General features: G+C 30.1%; 1 protein-coding gene across 1 annotated transcript; it reads left to right on the top strand.

The window, feature by feature from the left end:
* Nucleotides 1-549: 549 nt before the first annotated feature.
* On the top strand, nt 550-15,950 carry SK (small conductance calcium-activated potassium channel). Its single transcript, XM_075732377.1, has 11 exons — nt 550-1,518; nt 2,837-6,291; nt 9,275-9,370; nt 9,462-9,641; nt 9,718-9,965; nt 12,413-12,508; nt 12,588-12,627; nt 13,249-13,359; nt 13,430-13,557; nt 13,640-13,709; nt 13,791-15,950. The coding sequence occupies exons 2-11, from the start codon at nt 3,412-3,414 to the stop codon at nt 14,412-14,414; spliced, it is 4,473 nt and encodes a 1,490-aa protein (XP_075588492.1). The 5' UTR covers nt 550-1,518; nt 2,837-3,411; the 3' UTR covers nt 14,415-15,950.

The raw sequence follows: 15,950 nt of genomic DNA, 5'->3' as shown, positions 1-15,950 counted from the left end.
AACATATAGCACCAACACCACCACCACCGCCACCACCACCAACACCACACACAAATGGAATTTTTTTATTTTGCTGACTTTTTGTCGACTATAACTAAAAAAAAAAAATTTCATACAACAACAACTAACCAATAATAAATACTATTGATGATGGTTTCGTAGATTTTCTACGTTGGATCATCATCATATATACCGAGTTGCTCCAAGAAGAAAAAGTGAACGAAAAAAAAATTCCTAGCTGTATGCGTGTGCATTTCATTTTATTTTTATATATTCTTGGTATCTTGGTACATATTTTTTTTCTCTATTCTTGATTCTGTTGGTAAATTGTTTTTTTTTTCTCTTGCCACACACACAAGATTCACATGTGCGTGTATGTTTGTGTGTGTGTGTGTGTGTATATTATATATGGCCGAAAAAAAAGACGTCGTAAAATGAATGTGAATGGTGTATGTTTTTTTTTTTTTTTGTTATTGTTTTTTTTCTCATAGATTTCCCGGTTGACGGTGTGTAATATTTATGTGTGTGTTTGTGTGTGTGTAAAGATGACGACAACAAAACGCATATACATGTGTATCATGTGTGTGTGTGTCGTATACACATATTTACAGTATTTACGTTCGTTAGTCCAGATATAAATTCATGAAACATCAAAAAAAAGGAAAAAAAATCCATAACAATTACAAAAACAAACGACGACGACGACGACAACAAACATCAAACATCAAAAACATCATCATCATCCACATAAAGTAACAAGAATATGAATCTTGATTGTTGATGTTTATATGTCAACCAACCAAACAAAAAAAATCTTCATTTTAGCATCGTATGTGAAGCTGGAAATTTAAATTTGAAATGGCCAAAATTTAGTTTAATACTCAGTGTTTTTAAAACATCGTTTCACCACCACCACGCCCACCATTGACAACTGATGTTTTTTTTTAAGTGCATGCCGCCAAAATATTACAACAACAACAATAACTGTAAGACACAGACATGGAAAAACCTGTGTCATGTGTGTATGTGTGTGTGTGTATGTTTTGAAACAAATTATGCAAATTAGAATGAAAATGAAAATGAAATGAAATGAAATGAATAAATTAATTAGAATGTGTTGAGGAAGAAAACCGAAACTCGTGTTTTATCTGCTTTTGTGATTCATTTTTTTATTTCTCAATTCTACTTTTGTTTCATTTTTCAATTTTTTGCCGGTCGTTTAAAATTTAATAATGCCGAATATTCTCGATGTGTGAATGAGTGAATAATATATTTGAATTTGTGCCCGAAAGAATCATTGGTAATAATAATCATAATTTATGAATCAATTCCATCATTTTCATTGTCTAGTGATATTTTTTCTTTTTGTTCTCTCACTATCTCTCTGCCTCTAAATGATGATATGAATTCTGATTCTTAATAATAAAGTGCCTGTCAACTATATATTATTCATATATTTTGTGTATGTGTGTCTTCATCGTCTTCACATTATTTGACAACGAATTTATTTCTTATTCGGTGTGTATGTATATGTGTGTGTTGGACAAGAATATTCTTAGAACTCGTAGAATAATCTAGTTATATGTTGAAAGCCAATGATTATTATATTATATTATTTTGTATAATGATAATTTATTCACATTCTGGCAGCTAGCCAATTTTTTTGTTTTTGTTTTGGTTTTACTTTTACTGTTGATTTAATTATGATTTGTATCACAATGTGATAATAATAATTGTAATTTTTAATTGTGTTATTATACAATACAATTTCCATTATTATTCAACAATTCAATTTTCGGTTAAAATCTCTTTTTTTTTTTGATCATTCTTTTTCTCACTTAATCCATCACATTTAAGTAGACAGAAAACAAAATTGTTATGCATTTTGACAATTTGACTTTCCACTACATTCTATCTTTCTGTTTAACATTTGAACATCATCATTCATTCATTCATTCATTCATTTAGATTTGTAGATTAGATAGAAACAAAATTTATACATACATGTACAAAAAAAATGAGATTTCCTATTCATATCCGGTCCATATTCCAATGATGACAATGGAAAAACCTCTTAACAATACAAGTATTCTGTTTGTGTGTGTGTGTGTATATATATTCTCCGGATATGGATCATCCTCTTATAATGATGGAACAACAAATAATAATCGTGGAGGAAAAATGAAAACTTTTTGTCGTTTTCTACTGTCAACATACACACACACACACACACACACCCACACACACACATAAACATTGCAGATATATTATCGTCATCAAAATAAGATTTTTTTTTTCGTTTGTTTGTTTCCAAAATGAAAAACCAAAAAACAAAATTTCCTATAGTTGTGTAATCAACTACTACTATTACTACTGCCACTACTACTGCTGCTACTACTTTATTCCAAACATCAAATATTCAGATTTTCTTCTTTTTTTTATTATTTGAATTGTGACAAAAATAACACCTGAAAAAATGAATGAAAAAAAAACGTTGTCTGATTCACAAATATACTTTCCACTGGTAGTCATAAACACACACACACACACAGAAAAAACACAGAAAAATAACATTACTACTAAATGAATGAACCAGTTAATTAATAATAACAGTATTCTGATGAATGTTGTGGTAATTATAAGTTGTCAACAAACAAACAAAAAAAGTTTCTCAGAACAAAAAACAAAATAACAAAGACAGCAACACCGAGCCGGAAAACAAAAAACAGAATTTTATAATGAAAAAAAAATGAAAAGAATTTTTCATTGAATTATCAATGATATAATATTCTGATTTTTTTCTTTTTCTCTCTCTCTTTTTGTTTTATTTGTACAGAATTTTTTTTGTTGCTGCTGCGGCTGACAATGATGATGGTTCCAATTCTGTGAAAGAATCAAAGAAACAATGCATTCAACAAAAAGCGACGATGATGATGTTTTGATCATTATGAATCTTTCTTTATCGAATAATGGAAAAAAAATGATTGGATGAAACGATAAACCAACACAACGAAACAAAACAAAACAAAAAAAACCTATTGGTCAATAATGAATGATTTAACTTTTAAGGCAAAATTTTGGCCTTTACGACCATCACTATCATTATCATCAACAATAACAACAACAAAAACAATAAATAATATAGAGAAACACAACGTGATATCCAGCATATACAAAAGTGCAGAATATTCTGTGCAATGTATTATTATAATACGAAAATTCTATAGAAAAAATTTTGTCTGTTGTGATGGTAACCAATAACAACAACAACAACAAAAAAACCACCGATGATAATAATAATAAAAATGTGAAAAGAATCAAACAGAAAAAAAAGCACAAAAGCAACAATAGAATATATACAGTAGAATAATAGAATGACGATGAATGATGTCGATATAATCGATCAACAGAATGTCGTCGTCATCGTCATCATCATCATCATCATCAACGACAACAACAACAACAACAACAAATGAACAATTTACGATTGCGGTCGCTGCAACAACAGTCGCGACGACAACGTCGTCTTTGTTGTCATCATCATCACAATCATCATTTTCTGCATCAACAGTTATAGCAGCAATAACTACAGCAACTATAATAAACGCAACCACTATAACAGACGCAATGACAACAACGACAACAATAAAAACATTGACAAAATCAAGTGATAATAATAATTGTGATAATGGTGGAGCTAATAAAATAGGCGGAGGAGATGAAGGAAGAGGAAAAGGTAACGAAATCAATGAAGAAGATAAAAGAATAAAATTAAATATTGAGAAAGAAATAGACGAAGGTTGTGGTTATTATATTGTGGATGACCAATCCAAATCAATCATTACAACATCAACAACAATGACAATGAAAAATTCACTAATAACAACAACCACAGCGACAGCTACAACGGTAATGTCAACACCCACAATCATATCATCACAACCATCTAGAACAACATTAATAACAAAAATGACAACAACGACCACTAATAATAATAATAATCAAATCTTCAATTCAAATAATAATAATAATAACATAACTGTAACACAGGCAGAGGTTGCAGCTGTTGCTGCTTCTACTGATTATTATGATGATGATTCAGATCATAATGATGAAGATGAAATTGGTGATACTAATAGAAAAAATAAAAGTGGTGGTAGTCGTTGTGGTGGCAGTGGTGGTGGTGGCGGTGGTGTTGATATTGGAACAACAACAATAATAGCAACATCGGCACCACCAATACCGCAAGCACCGTGTTTTATATTTGATTATGATCCACCTAGTTCACCATCATTACCATCATCATCATTGTTGGAACTACATGATTATAATCATCAGCAACAACAACAACAACAACAACAGCAAAGTTCAATCGATTTATTTTGTTCTAAAGAATCGATCCAACATCAACAACATTATCATCATTATAATAATCAAGAAGAAACAGACAATCATTATCATCATCATGATAATCGTCAGCAACAACAACAACAACAATATTCCTTGGAAAATAGTGTATTTATTGTAACAAGCGATGATATTAATAACCGACCAAAAAATGATAAAAAAGATGAATCCGAATCGATTATGTTTCAGCGACAACAACAACAACAAGAACAACATCATCCACATTATTATCATCATCAACCGCAAACAAACTTGGGTACAAATAAAAAAAATATTCTTATCACACATAGTAATAATGCTATTAATCAGCCAACAACAACAACGCCTTCATCAACATTGGTATTTGGTCGAATGCATTCGGAACCGGAACGTACTGCTGTACCATTGATAGAATTAATATCATCACCATCATCATTATCAACTGCGGCTGTTTTTGCTAATGTTCCAAATATTGGTGGTGGTGGTGGCGGTGGTAGTAATTCAATTGAATGTTCATCACCTCCTCCATCCGCATCATCAACATCGGCTGCACAACAACAACAACAACATCATCATTTACAACCAGAACCGTCATCTATCGAATTACAACCATTGAATAATCATCTTCATAATCATCGTTCTTGTCCAGACATTTTACCGGATCGTATGTCATTGATGATGATGGCAACGACAAATTTTGATTCCAGTTTAAATAGTAATAATTCAAGTTTGATTCGTCGTGATTCAAGCATTACTAGTAGTAATCGTGGTTCATTCTCCCGAACAAATACGTTAATCTCAACATCGACGGTCGGAGGACATCGATGTTCTATTAGTGGTGGTCCTACTTCTGCTGGTATTACTGGCGGTGGTGGTGGTGGTGGTTCTGGTACAGTTGGAAATTCTGGTTCTTGTAGTGGTGCTGGTGGATACGTTTACCGGGTCAGCCCTCGTGTCAAGCGCCATCTGTGGCCATCGCATGCGCGTTCATTGTTGAGTTCCCGTTTGGAACATAGTTTTCTTACCCGTACAGTATCCCGAGAGTCGATGCGATTATCCACGCACGCTCTTAATATCAATCCAAATAATAATAATAATAATAATAATAACAACAACAACAGCAGCAGCAGCAGTAATAACAATAATAATAATAACAATAGTAGTAGTTGCAATGAGATACAACCTCTGATGGCTTCGATTTGTCACTCGGGTACATCATCTAACTACCTGAGCTCATGTCCTCTGTCATCACAACAAGGCCCATATGCACCAAGTTCGCATCTAGTGTACAGTCCAACAACAACAACATTATTTCGGTCGCAGAATTGTGCGCCAAACTGTTTATATCATCAACAACATTATCATCATCATCATCTTCATAATCATCATCATCATCATCAGAATAATCCATTTAATCATCATCATAGTATTACAAGTCAATATTCAGGACATCATCGTTCATCAGTACTGGATAATGAAATTGCTGAAATTGCAGCCGATTCATTACGAATCAATGGTGCACTTCGTCAATTTAGACAGTTAAGAAATGCATCAACATTATCGATGCCAGCTGAAAATAAGGGGGCATATATAGCCACAAATTCATTAGATGTAACAGCCGATGCAAGTACACCTCTAATGAATGCAGCCACTGATCATCGATCACCACAACCATTTAATTCACAACGTTCATTTGCCTCTAATTCATTAGATAGTGATAAAAAAAAATCATCAACAAATAAAAGTGGCTTCCATAAGCCCAATGTGGGCTATCGTTTAGGACGCCGTAAGGCCCTATTCGAAAAACGTAAAAGAATCAGCGATTATTCATTATTAATGGCCTTATTGGGTATATTATTGATGGTTTTTGAAAATGAATTATCATTACCACACATCTATGAAAAGGTATGTAATCATTTTGTTTTGAATGAAAATGAATTTCTCATCATCATCATCATCATGATCAATTGATTTCTATCTTTTTTTTATTATGTTTTTTGTTTCGTTTTATTATTCTCTTTTTATTCTTGTCACATTAATATTCATTTATTCTATTCATATTCTTGAAATTATTATTATTATAAATAATAATTGTTTCCAATGTTGTTGCAAATTGTTCATTTATTGAATATATACATGGTACTTCTGCCGCTGCTGCTGCTGTGAATTTTGAAACAATTTATTATCAGTTTATTTATTCTGTACACACACACACACACACAGGCACACACCAATAGAGATTACTATGCCGACGCCTGATGAGCTATTCATCATGTATAACACCTGTATAATTGTGTGTGTGTGTTTTTTTTTTGTATTCAGCACCACCACCAATATTGGTAGCCGAATGACAAAAAAACCAATGTTTTAATCAAGTTTTTTTGTTGTTGTTCATGCCAATTTTTTTTCTTGATGGCCTGGTGTGATTTAATGGAATATAAATAAAATTATATGGTGTTTCAATTGAATTTTTTTTTGTTTTTTGGTTTCGTAAAAAAAAATAAAATAAAACGACTAGAAACGCCCATCATTTCATAGCTTTTGTTGTTGTTGTTTTTATATGAAGCTTCGATTCGTTTTTTTTTTTTTTTTTGGTTCCAGATTAAGGTTAAATTTTCGTTTCAATGGCAGAATTTTGTGGAATTTTTTTTTTTGCTTTTGATATTTCCCACAATCACCATAGAGACACAGTATGAATTATCATACACACACACACACACACACACACACAGACATTATTTGTTGTTAGTGTGTTCCAAATCAAGTTTTTTTTTTTTTTGATTAATTGTAAATATATGTGATTATAATTAATGTAAATATTCATATAATAATGGTAGTAGTAGTAGTGAATGAATGATCATTACGAACAGGTAAAAAAAATGATAAACGAGTTTACTGATTGAAATGAATGAAAATTTTCATTTTATCAAAATGATCATTTTCCACTACAATTACTGCTGAAAAATTTTCTTTATTGGTTATCACTAACCAAACACATGCATGCACACACACACTCGGCGATCATTTTACCTGCAATAACAGAGTGTTTTTTTGAAAATGATCATTTTATCTGAAAATTTAGAAATGAGAATCGTCTCTTTTTTTCCCAATATAATTAGTCTTTCGATAATCATCATCGTCATGATTATTTTTGCAATGGAATTGGTTTTTTTTCTATTCTGTTTATTTTGTTCAATGCCAGTTATTGGTGTCTTGTTTCATTTCATTCATTCATTGAATATTTGTGCACCGCCAACAACAATGTTTGTTTGGTTCGTTGAACATTTAATCGTATCATTCTTCTTCTTCTTTTTTTTTGCTCGGCTGTCAAATTTGTACACTACAAATGTCCAGAATTACCATGTTTGTGTGTGTGTGTGTGTGTGTGTGTGAATGGATATTTAGAATCCAAAGAATTCAAGTGTTGATAACTGGATATAATCGAGTGTGTTTAATGTGAGAACATTGAAAGAGAAAAAGAGAGAGAGAGAGAAAATGCATAATATATTTGGAAACGAATAGAAAATGAATCGTTTTTTTTAAATGTCAAAAATGACTGAATTAAAGTGAGAAGAATAATGATGATGATTCATTCATTCATTATTCTTATGGTAACAATAAAAAAAAATCTCTGTTTGTATGACGGATGTTCTTGAAAATGAGAATAAATGATGATGATGATGATGATGAAAAAGTTGTTAAATATTTACGAAAATGGAGTATTCGAAAAAAAATCGCTGTTGTTCATTGTAATCACACTAACAACGCAATAATTGTTTCCTTGCATACACACATACACACACAGACATCCATATACCACCGCACACACACACACAGAATAACAATAAAACTGGCAGCCAGAATTCTTGAACATGGCACCGAAATTCTTTTTTTTTTTTTTTTGGCTAATTGAAATGAAACAAAACAAAACAAAACAGAAAAAAATAACAATCATTTTTGAACGATATTTGAGAAGAAAAACGATATCCAGAATGCTAATTCTCTTTGGTATGATGATTCTGGTGAGTGGAGAATAATAATTTATTTTCTCCAAAATAACATACCAAAATCTTGCCAAAAAACAAAACAAAAAAATTCCGATTCTCATTCTTCTGGTTCTTAGTGATTCAGTGATTCTTTTCAACTCTTTAGAAACCATACATTTTTGCCATACATACACACATACAAAGCAATGGACATTTATTGTTGAAAACTTTTGATTCCGACAAAAAAATTTTATTTCGAAACAAATTATCGTGTATGTGTGCAAAAGACTTTTATTCTTTTAAGAATTGCACAATTGATTTTCGAAAAAAAAACTTTTTTATTTCTGCTAAAGTTTGCAAAAATGCAAAATTGAAACCAAAGATCTTTGTGATTTTTGTATCGAAAAATTTTTTTTTTGTCCCAATGATGAATCCAATCATCAAATGATTGGGAATGGCATCAATGAAAGAAAGCAAAAAAAAGAGAAAAAAATCAATTTGGATCGTAATCATATGTATTCATCTATTGTGTCTGTGTGTGTGTGTGTTTCATTTCAATTTCATTGTCAAATGAAATAGAAAAAAAACACACAGACAATAGTAAATGTATATGTATGGATGAATGAATTGATGATATGTTGATGGTGGTGGTGGTGGTGGTGGTGATACCATCATCATTGTGGTCGATCATGAATTCTGTATGATTGATTCTCATCGATCGATTGCAGATTCTATTGTTCATTTGTATGTAATGGCAATGAGATTATGGCCGGAATTTTTAAAAAAAAATTGATTCTGTTATTTTAATTTATAATTTGTTTCTTTTTCTTTTTTTTCATTTGGTGGAAATTTTTTGGGAAAAAATAAAACAAAAAAAATTTGAAATTCAAATTGACCCGTAGGATTCCGTCTACTCATATGCAGTCAAGACGTTAATAACTGTTTCGACATTAATTTTATTAGGACTGATACTTGCCTATCATTCGTTAGAAGTACAGGTATGTCTTGTTTTTATTTTTTTTTAATTTTATTTTTCATTCTTCATAAAACATCAATGATGACCATCAATTTTTCATATTTTTTTTATAGCTATTTATGATTGATAATTGTCTGGAAGATTGGCGAATAGCAATGACATCACAACGTATTGCATTAATTTGTTTAGAATTATTCATATGTTCTATACATCCAATTCCGGGTAAATATGAATTTGATTGGACAACAAAACTTGTTAATCATGGTGGACGTTTTGAGACCAGATCGGTTCGGGTAAGTGGAGTTTTTTTTTGTTTTTGCTTTCGATTATTCAATATTATTCAATTATGAATTTTTTTATTCATCAAAGGTGCCTGTCGATGTCATATTATCGTTGCCTATGTTTTTACGCCTTTATCTTATATGTCGTGTAATGTTATTACATAGTAAATTATTCACCGATGCCTCATCACGTAGTATTGGAGCATTGAATCGTATTAATTTTAATACACGTTTTGTATTGAAAACATTGATGACCATTTGTCCTGGTACCTGTTTAATGGTTGTATTGGTATCATTATGGATTATTGGATCATGGACAATGCGTTTATGTGAAAGGTATGTGTTTGTGTGTGTGTGTGATCCATAAAATTTGATTTTTTGATATTTCGGGTTTTGATAAATTCAATTTGTGTATGATTGTCGTCTAATTTTTTCCTCAAAGTAATCATAATAATGATGATTGACACTTTGATGTGAATGTGTGTGACAATCACATTAAGAATTCACATAGAAAAAGCCAAAAACGGGATAGAATGAATTGCATTAGCCGGGAAAAGAGGAAAGAGGGACCAAATTCATAAAATCATTTTTCATTGACTTGATGAAACGATTTTTTTTCCATATTCCATAATTCTTAAATGTGTTTTGTTTGTATGTATGCTGTAGTAGTAAATCTTTTTTTTTGTTTTCCATGTTGACAAAAACAAAAACAACAATATAAAATGAAATAGATGGTGGCCACACACACACACACACACACAGAATGATATTGTGCAAAATGATAAAAATAGAAATTATGATTCTGCTCTTTTTTTATGGTGATCCAGAATCCCATGACAAAGAATAAAAGAAAAACATTTTATTATAATATAACCATTGAAACGAAAAAAAACCAACCAAAGATCTACCATAATTTTAAATGTATTGTCAAATTTTCCAAATCCAATGACGTATGCTGATTTGATCCAGAAACAAACATTGTTGTTGTTGTTCATGGTTGGTGGTGGTGGTGATAATTATTTTAGATATATGTAATCATCATCATTAACGTGAAGAATGAAGAATGTGGCCAAAAAACAAAAACAAAAAAAAATTCTTGATCCTTTTTATATATAATCAATTATAATGATTATGATTATGATGATTCATTGGAACAATTATTATTCCACTATAGTCATAAATGTTATTTCAAGTGATTCTGTATTACAGAATTTATATATATAAATTAATGTCAAAGTAATTAAGCGGCAACAAAAAAAAATTACAATTTCGTGATATTCGTCTATTGTTTTTTTTTTCATATTGAAACCACATATCAAATGGCCACTGGTAGATGACAACATTTTGAAATACTAGTAGTAACTCTTCTAATTTACGCCATCATTCATTCAGTGATTACAAATGTCATCATTCCATTTATTTTGTTATGAAAGAAAAAATAAAATAAATTCTTTTCTCTTGTCCGTTTCATAAAATAATAGCTTTGAAAATTATACTATAAATATGGTGTGATGATGACTAGAGATATATCAAAAAAAAACGCGATTCTTTATTCTTATGGGTATGGGTCATTTTGACTATTTTCTTTTTCTTGGTTTCATATATGGTGGTTATTATCTTTTTTCTCTTCGTTTTCCCATTATTGTAATATTTTAGCCAGAATTCTCACCATGTATAAATAATAAATATAGATCTCATTTTTTTTATTGTTGGATCGCCATCATCGTCGTCGTGGTCGTCGTCGTCATCAATTTCAAAAATGGCCATATTTGCACAAACACCATCATCATAATCATCATCGAATGATAATGATTATTAGATTTTTTCATTTCATTTCATTCATTACATTAAGGTTTTGCGCACATTTCATTTCATTTCATATTTAAAATGACAAACTACGTGAATGGGGGGATTGTGGGGAAAAAAGTTGACTTTTTGACATTTTTAGCCTTTTTTTCTAGTTTTCTTACACTTTGAAAAGAATTCGGATTCTATTTATTTATTTATTCTGTTGCTACGCAAATTTCGATTGATGATGATTCTATTATTATCACCATAAATCACTATCCAGATATTGTGATTCGATTACATGGTCTTTTCATTAGTTGACCAACCAAACAAAAAAAAAGAAAAAAAAATCTTAATAGTTTTTTTCTCGCTCTTGTGAAAAATGAGATGGATTTTCTTTCTCTTTTTTTGACGTCCAACACACACACACACACACACTGACATCATCAGTATGAAGATATCTAGATAGAATCGGTGAAGAATAAAAAAAAACTTCCCTTTTAATGTTCAAATTTTGTGTTTTCTGTTTTCTGGTTGACCGCCTGTTCCTGAAACAACAACATTATTAATGATAAAATGATCATTCACATCTTGTCTTTTTTTTTACTGGGCTAACTGGTGTGTATTTACAGTGTGTGTGTGGTTACACACACACACGATAATCAAATTGAATAATGATCAATCCAATTCAATATCAAATATCTATATATTGTGTAGATTTTCCTGATATATATATACAAGGACAACAATGACAATGATAAATAGATTTTATTATCTTTGTTCACAGGGTCAGTGTTGTTGTCACCCACCAGGGTCCATTGACTTTCATTGTATTTCAATCACATTAAATCTAATTTTTTTGTTTTAATTAATGAAGAATCATTAAATGAATTTATGTGTCTTGTTTGATAACAATGAATGGACAGAAACTTTTTTTTCTTTGTTTCAGAATTTGATTTTCGTTTTCGTTTTTTTTTGTTCACTAATCAATACAGACATCACGATGAAGAACATGCCAATCTATTGAATACAATGTGGCTTACAGCGATCACATTTCTTTCAATTGGTTATGGTGATATTGTGCCTAATACGTAAGTATTTTACTTGTATATATATAACACAAATAACACAATAATATATTGATTGATTGATTCTAATAATAAATTCCAGGTACTGTGGCCGTGGAATTGCCGTCTTTTCCGGTCTTATGGTATGTATTTTGTTTTCCACATTTTTTTTCCTTGGATTCTTGTTTTTTTTTGTTCCACTGAAATGACTCACGTTCCACATATGTGGAAGAAACAAAAAAATACGAATGAAATCTCAAAGTATAAATTATTATGCTCCTAATGACTCATTAGTAAGTGTAGAGATCATCATCATCGTCATCGTCATAAGCATCGAAGAAAGTGAATTTGTGTCTGTGTTCGTGTGGACTTAGTGTAGTTTTTTTTTTTGCTTCTTATGTTTTTGTGTGATATGTGTGTAAAGTTCATAATATTGTTTTGTTGCCAACGTAATAGTTGTTATTATTATTATTATTGTAACTTAATTAATTGGAATTAGTGTTTCTTCTTCTGGTAAAAATGGATCAAAAAATAGAAAACTTTCACCATAATCACTGTTTGTGTGTGTGTGTGTGTGTGTTTTCGTATTGATTTTCATTTCAATTTATTTATTTTTTTCCCATCATCATCATTATCATCATCTATTTTCGATTTTCTTCATTATTCTGATTCTGATTCTGATTCTGATTCTGATTCTGATTCTGATTCTGATTCTTATTCTTATTCCGTTTGATTACCATTATTACACACATACACACACACAGGGTGCTGGCTGTACAGCATTAGTTGTGGCTGTTATTGCAAGAAAATTAGAATTAACTAGAGCCGAAAAACATGTACACAATTTTATGATGGATACACAGCTTACAAAAAGGGTAAGTAGTGAAGAACATAGTAGAAAACAGTCATATGTGATTTTTTCATTTGTTTTTGTTTTGTTTATAGCTAAAAAATGCAGCTGCAAATGTATTACGTGAAACATGGTTAATATATAAAAATACAAAATTAACAAAAAAAGTCAATACATCCAGGGTTCGAACACATCAAAGAAAATTTTTACTTGCAATCTATAGGTAAAAAAAAACTTAAAATTTCTATATTTGTTGATTATTTAATATTTTTGTGTATTATATATATATTACGATTATTATTTAGTTTACGTAAAGTAAAAATGGATCAAAGAAAATTAATGGACAATGCCAATACAATCACTGATATGGCCAAGGTAATTTTTTTTTTGCAATTTAGTGTTAATAAAATTGATTGATTGATTTTTATCTTCATTTTTTTTCCCAAAAAAAACCAGCTACAAAACAATGTTTATGAAATTGTTTCAGATATAAACGCTAGACAAACATTAATCGATGCAAAAGTTCTTACACTTGAAGAACGTTTATTAATTATTTATGAACAAATTGAACAATTACCTGAAATGATCAAAAAAACATTATTATCAAATCAACATCAACGTAGTTCACTGCCAACATTAGTTGAAAATTTAACCATTAATGGACAGAATATTACCGTTCCAAATAATAATAATAATAATAATAGTTTTGATGATAGTCAATCTCAACCACTTGCACCACCGCAAACATCATCATCATCATCACATCATCATCATCATCAATCAGCAACAACAGTAACAACACAACCACAACAGCCACCATTATCACCGCATCAACAAACACAACAACAACAACAACAATCATCAACTAAGCATACATTTTTACATCCAAATGATGCTGCATGCCTTTCACAGCGGCCATCATGGTCAACATCGAATATAAGTCCATCGAATCCAAATTATTCTTCCGGTATTGGTGCTACTGGTAGTAGTAATCAACAACAAACAAATCAAACATCTAGTAGTAGTGGTAAACATTATCTTACACCAAATGTATTACAGACAACATCATTCGATACATAATCGATCGATCGATCAATCAAATCAAACCAATAAAAAAAATAGGAAAAAAAATTATTTGAATTTTTAGTATACTGGATCAAAACTAAAAAACCAACGGTTAAAGAAACTAATTAATCAAATTGGATTGTCCATTTTGTTTTTATTTTTCATCTCTATTATTATATTCGTATATAATGTAATATCTCAACAACAACAACAACAACAACAAAAATTCCATTTTTTTCAAATTTTATCCATTCAGAAGACACACCCATACACACACATTTTTGGTGATAAAGGATTATATTTATATTTATCATTTTAAAATGATGAAATAATTGTTGCCTATAAATTATTATTCTATTCTATTATATTTATTGTTGTAATTATGTTCGATCGATTGATCGATCGATCGATGATTTATCGATCAATATATCTATTGAAAATTGATATATATTACTAAATACAACATCCAAAAAAAACTTACTTATTACTATATAAACTTGAAAACGCCCAACAAATTCTTTTTTCCATTGGTTGATGCCCATATAATGAATATATAAATGTTCCAACAACAACAAAAACAAAAAAAAAACAAAAAACAAAATCACACCTTCAATAACACACACACACACACAGACACCTGATGATGTGACTATGACGTGATAAATCACTTCTACTTTTTTTTCCATCATCATCATCATCATCATTATCATCATCATTTTTTTCCATCATCATATAGTCCTTAAATTATTCATTTCCAAATTCACACACACAAATTCTTTTATTTTTCTTTTCTTGCCACCATACAAATCACAACACAATTAACACATGATTCCGTTGAAACATACACACACACACGGATGCAATTTGCACGAATTTTTTTCTTTTTGCCATTTTTTTTCACTTGATAATATTATATATTATCAATGAACAAAACAAAACAAAACAAATAAAACAGAATACAAGCTAATATAAGCTGCTCTATAACCTATATATATATATATAAATATTCTCTATCACACATCGATATATATATGATGAATCAGAATATCCTTGGATGAAAACAAAAACCAGCTAAAATTCAAACGAACAATCTTTTTTTGGTTTTCCTTAAAGAAAAAAAATCAATCAATCAATCAATCAATCAGTGGATATTTTTTCAACAATGATGATGTAATGATCAATGGCCTTTAGATTTCCAAAAAGATTTCAATCATAATCATCATCATTTGTTTTATTTTCAGCAAAATATACCTCATAATCATTTCACCCACCCACACACACACACACACACACACACACACACACACACACACACACACATTTACAAGGCCATAATATTTTTCTTTTCATTTTTGTTGCTTTTCATCAATTTCAAACAAAAACAAAACTAAAAAAAAATTCAATTCAATTCATTCTCAACTTGTTGTTGGTTTTTTTTCTTCTTCTTGTTGTTGTTGTTAAATTCACAAATTCACAGGTTTTTTTTCTGTATATCGCGCGAGCGCAAATTATCATTTTATTAATTGATTAATAAATGTATATCAAATTTTA

The sequence above is a fragment of the Dermatophagoides farinae genome, chromosome 6 (assembly GCF_024713945.1).
Source record: "Dermatophagoides farinae isolate YC_2012a chromosome 6, ASM2471394v1, whole genome shotgun sequence".
NCBI lineage: Eukaryota > Metazoa > Arthropoda > Arachnida > Sarcoptiformes > Pyroglyphidae > Dermatophagoides > Dermatophagoides farinae.
The sequence above is the reverse complement of the archived record's forward strand: the minus strand, read 5'-3'. Positions and strand labels throughout refer to the sequence as shown.

What these genes read in the sequence shown, in the direction of transcription:
- SK (XM_075732377.1), top strand. Translation starts at nt 3,412, where the DNA reads ATGTCGTCGTCATCGTCATCATCATCATCATCATCAACGACAACAACA. An exon ending in TACCACACATCTATGAAAAG is followed by an intron (nt 6,292 to 9,274) that starts GTATGTAATCAT and finishes ATTGACCCGTAG; the next exon opens with GATTCCGTCTACTCATATGC. An exon ending in GGTGATATTGTGCCTAATAC is followed by an intron (nt 12,509 to 12,587) that starts GTAAGTATTTTA and finishes AATAAATTCCAG; the next exon opens with GTACTGTGGCCGTGGAATTG.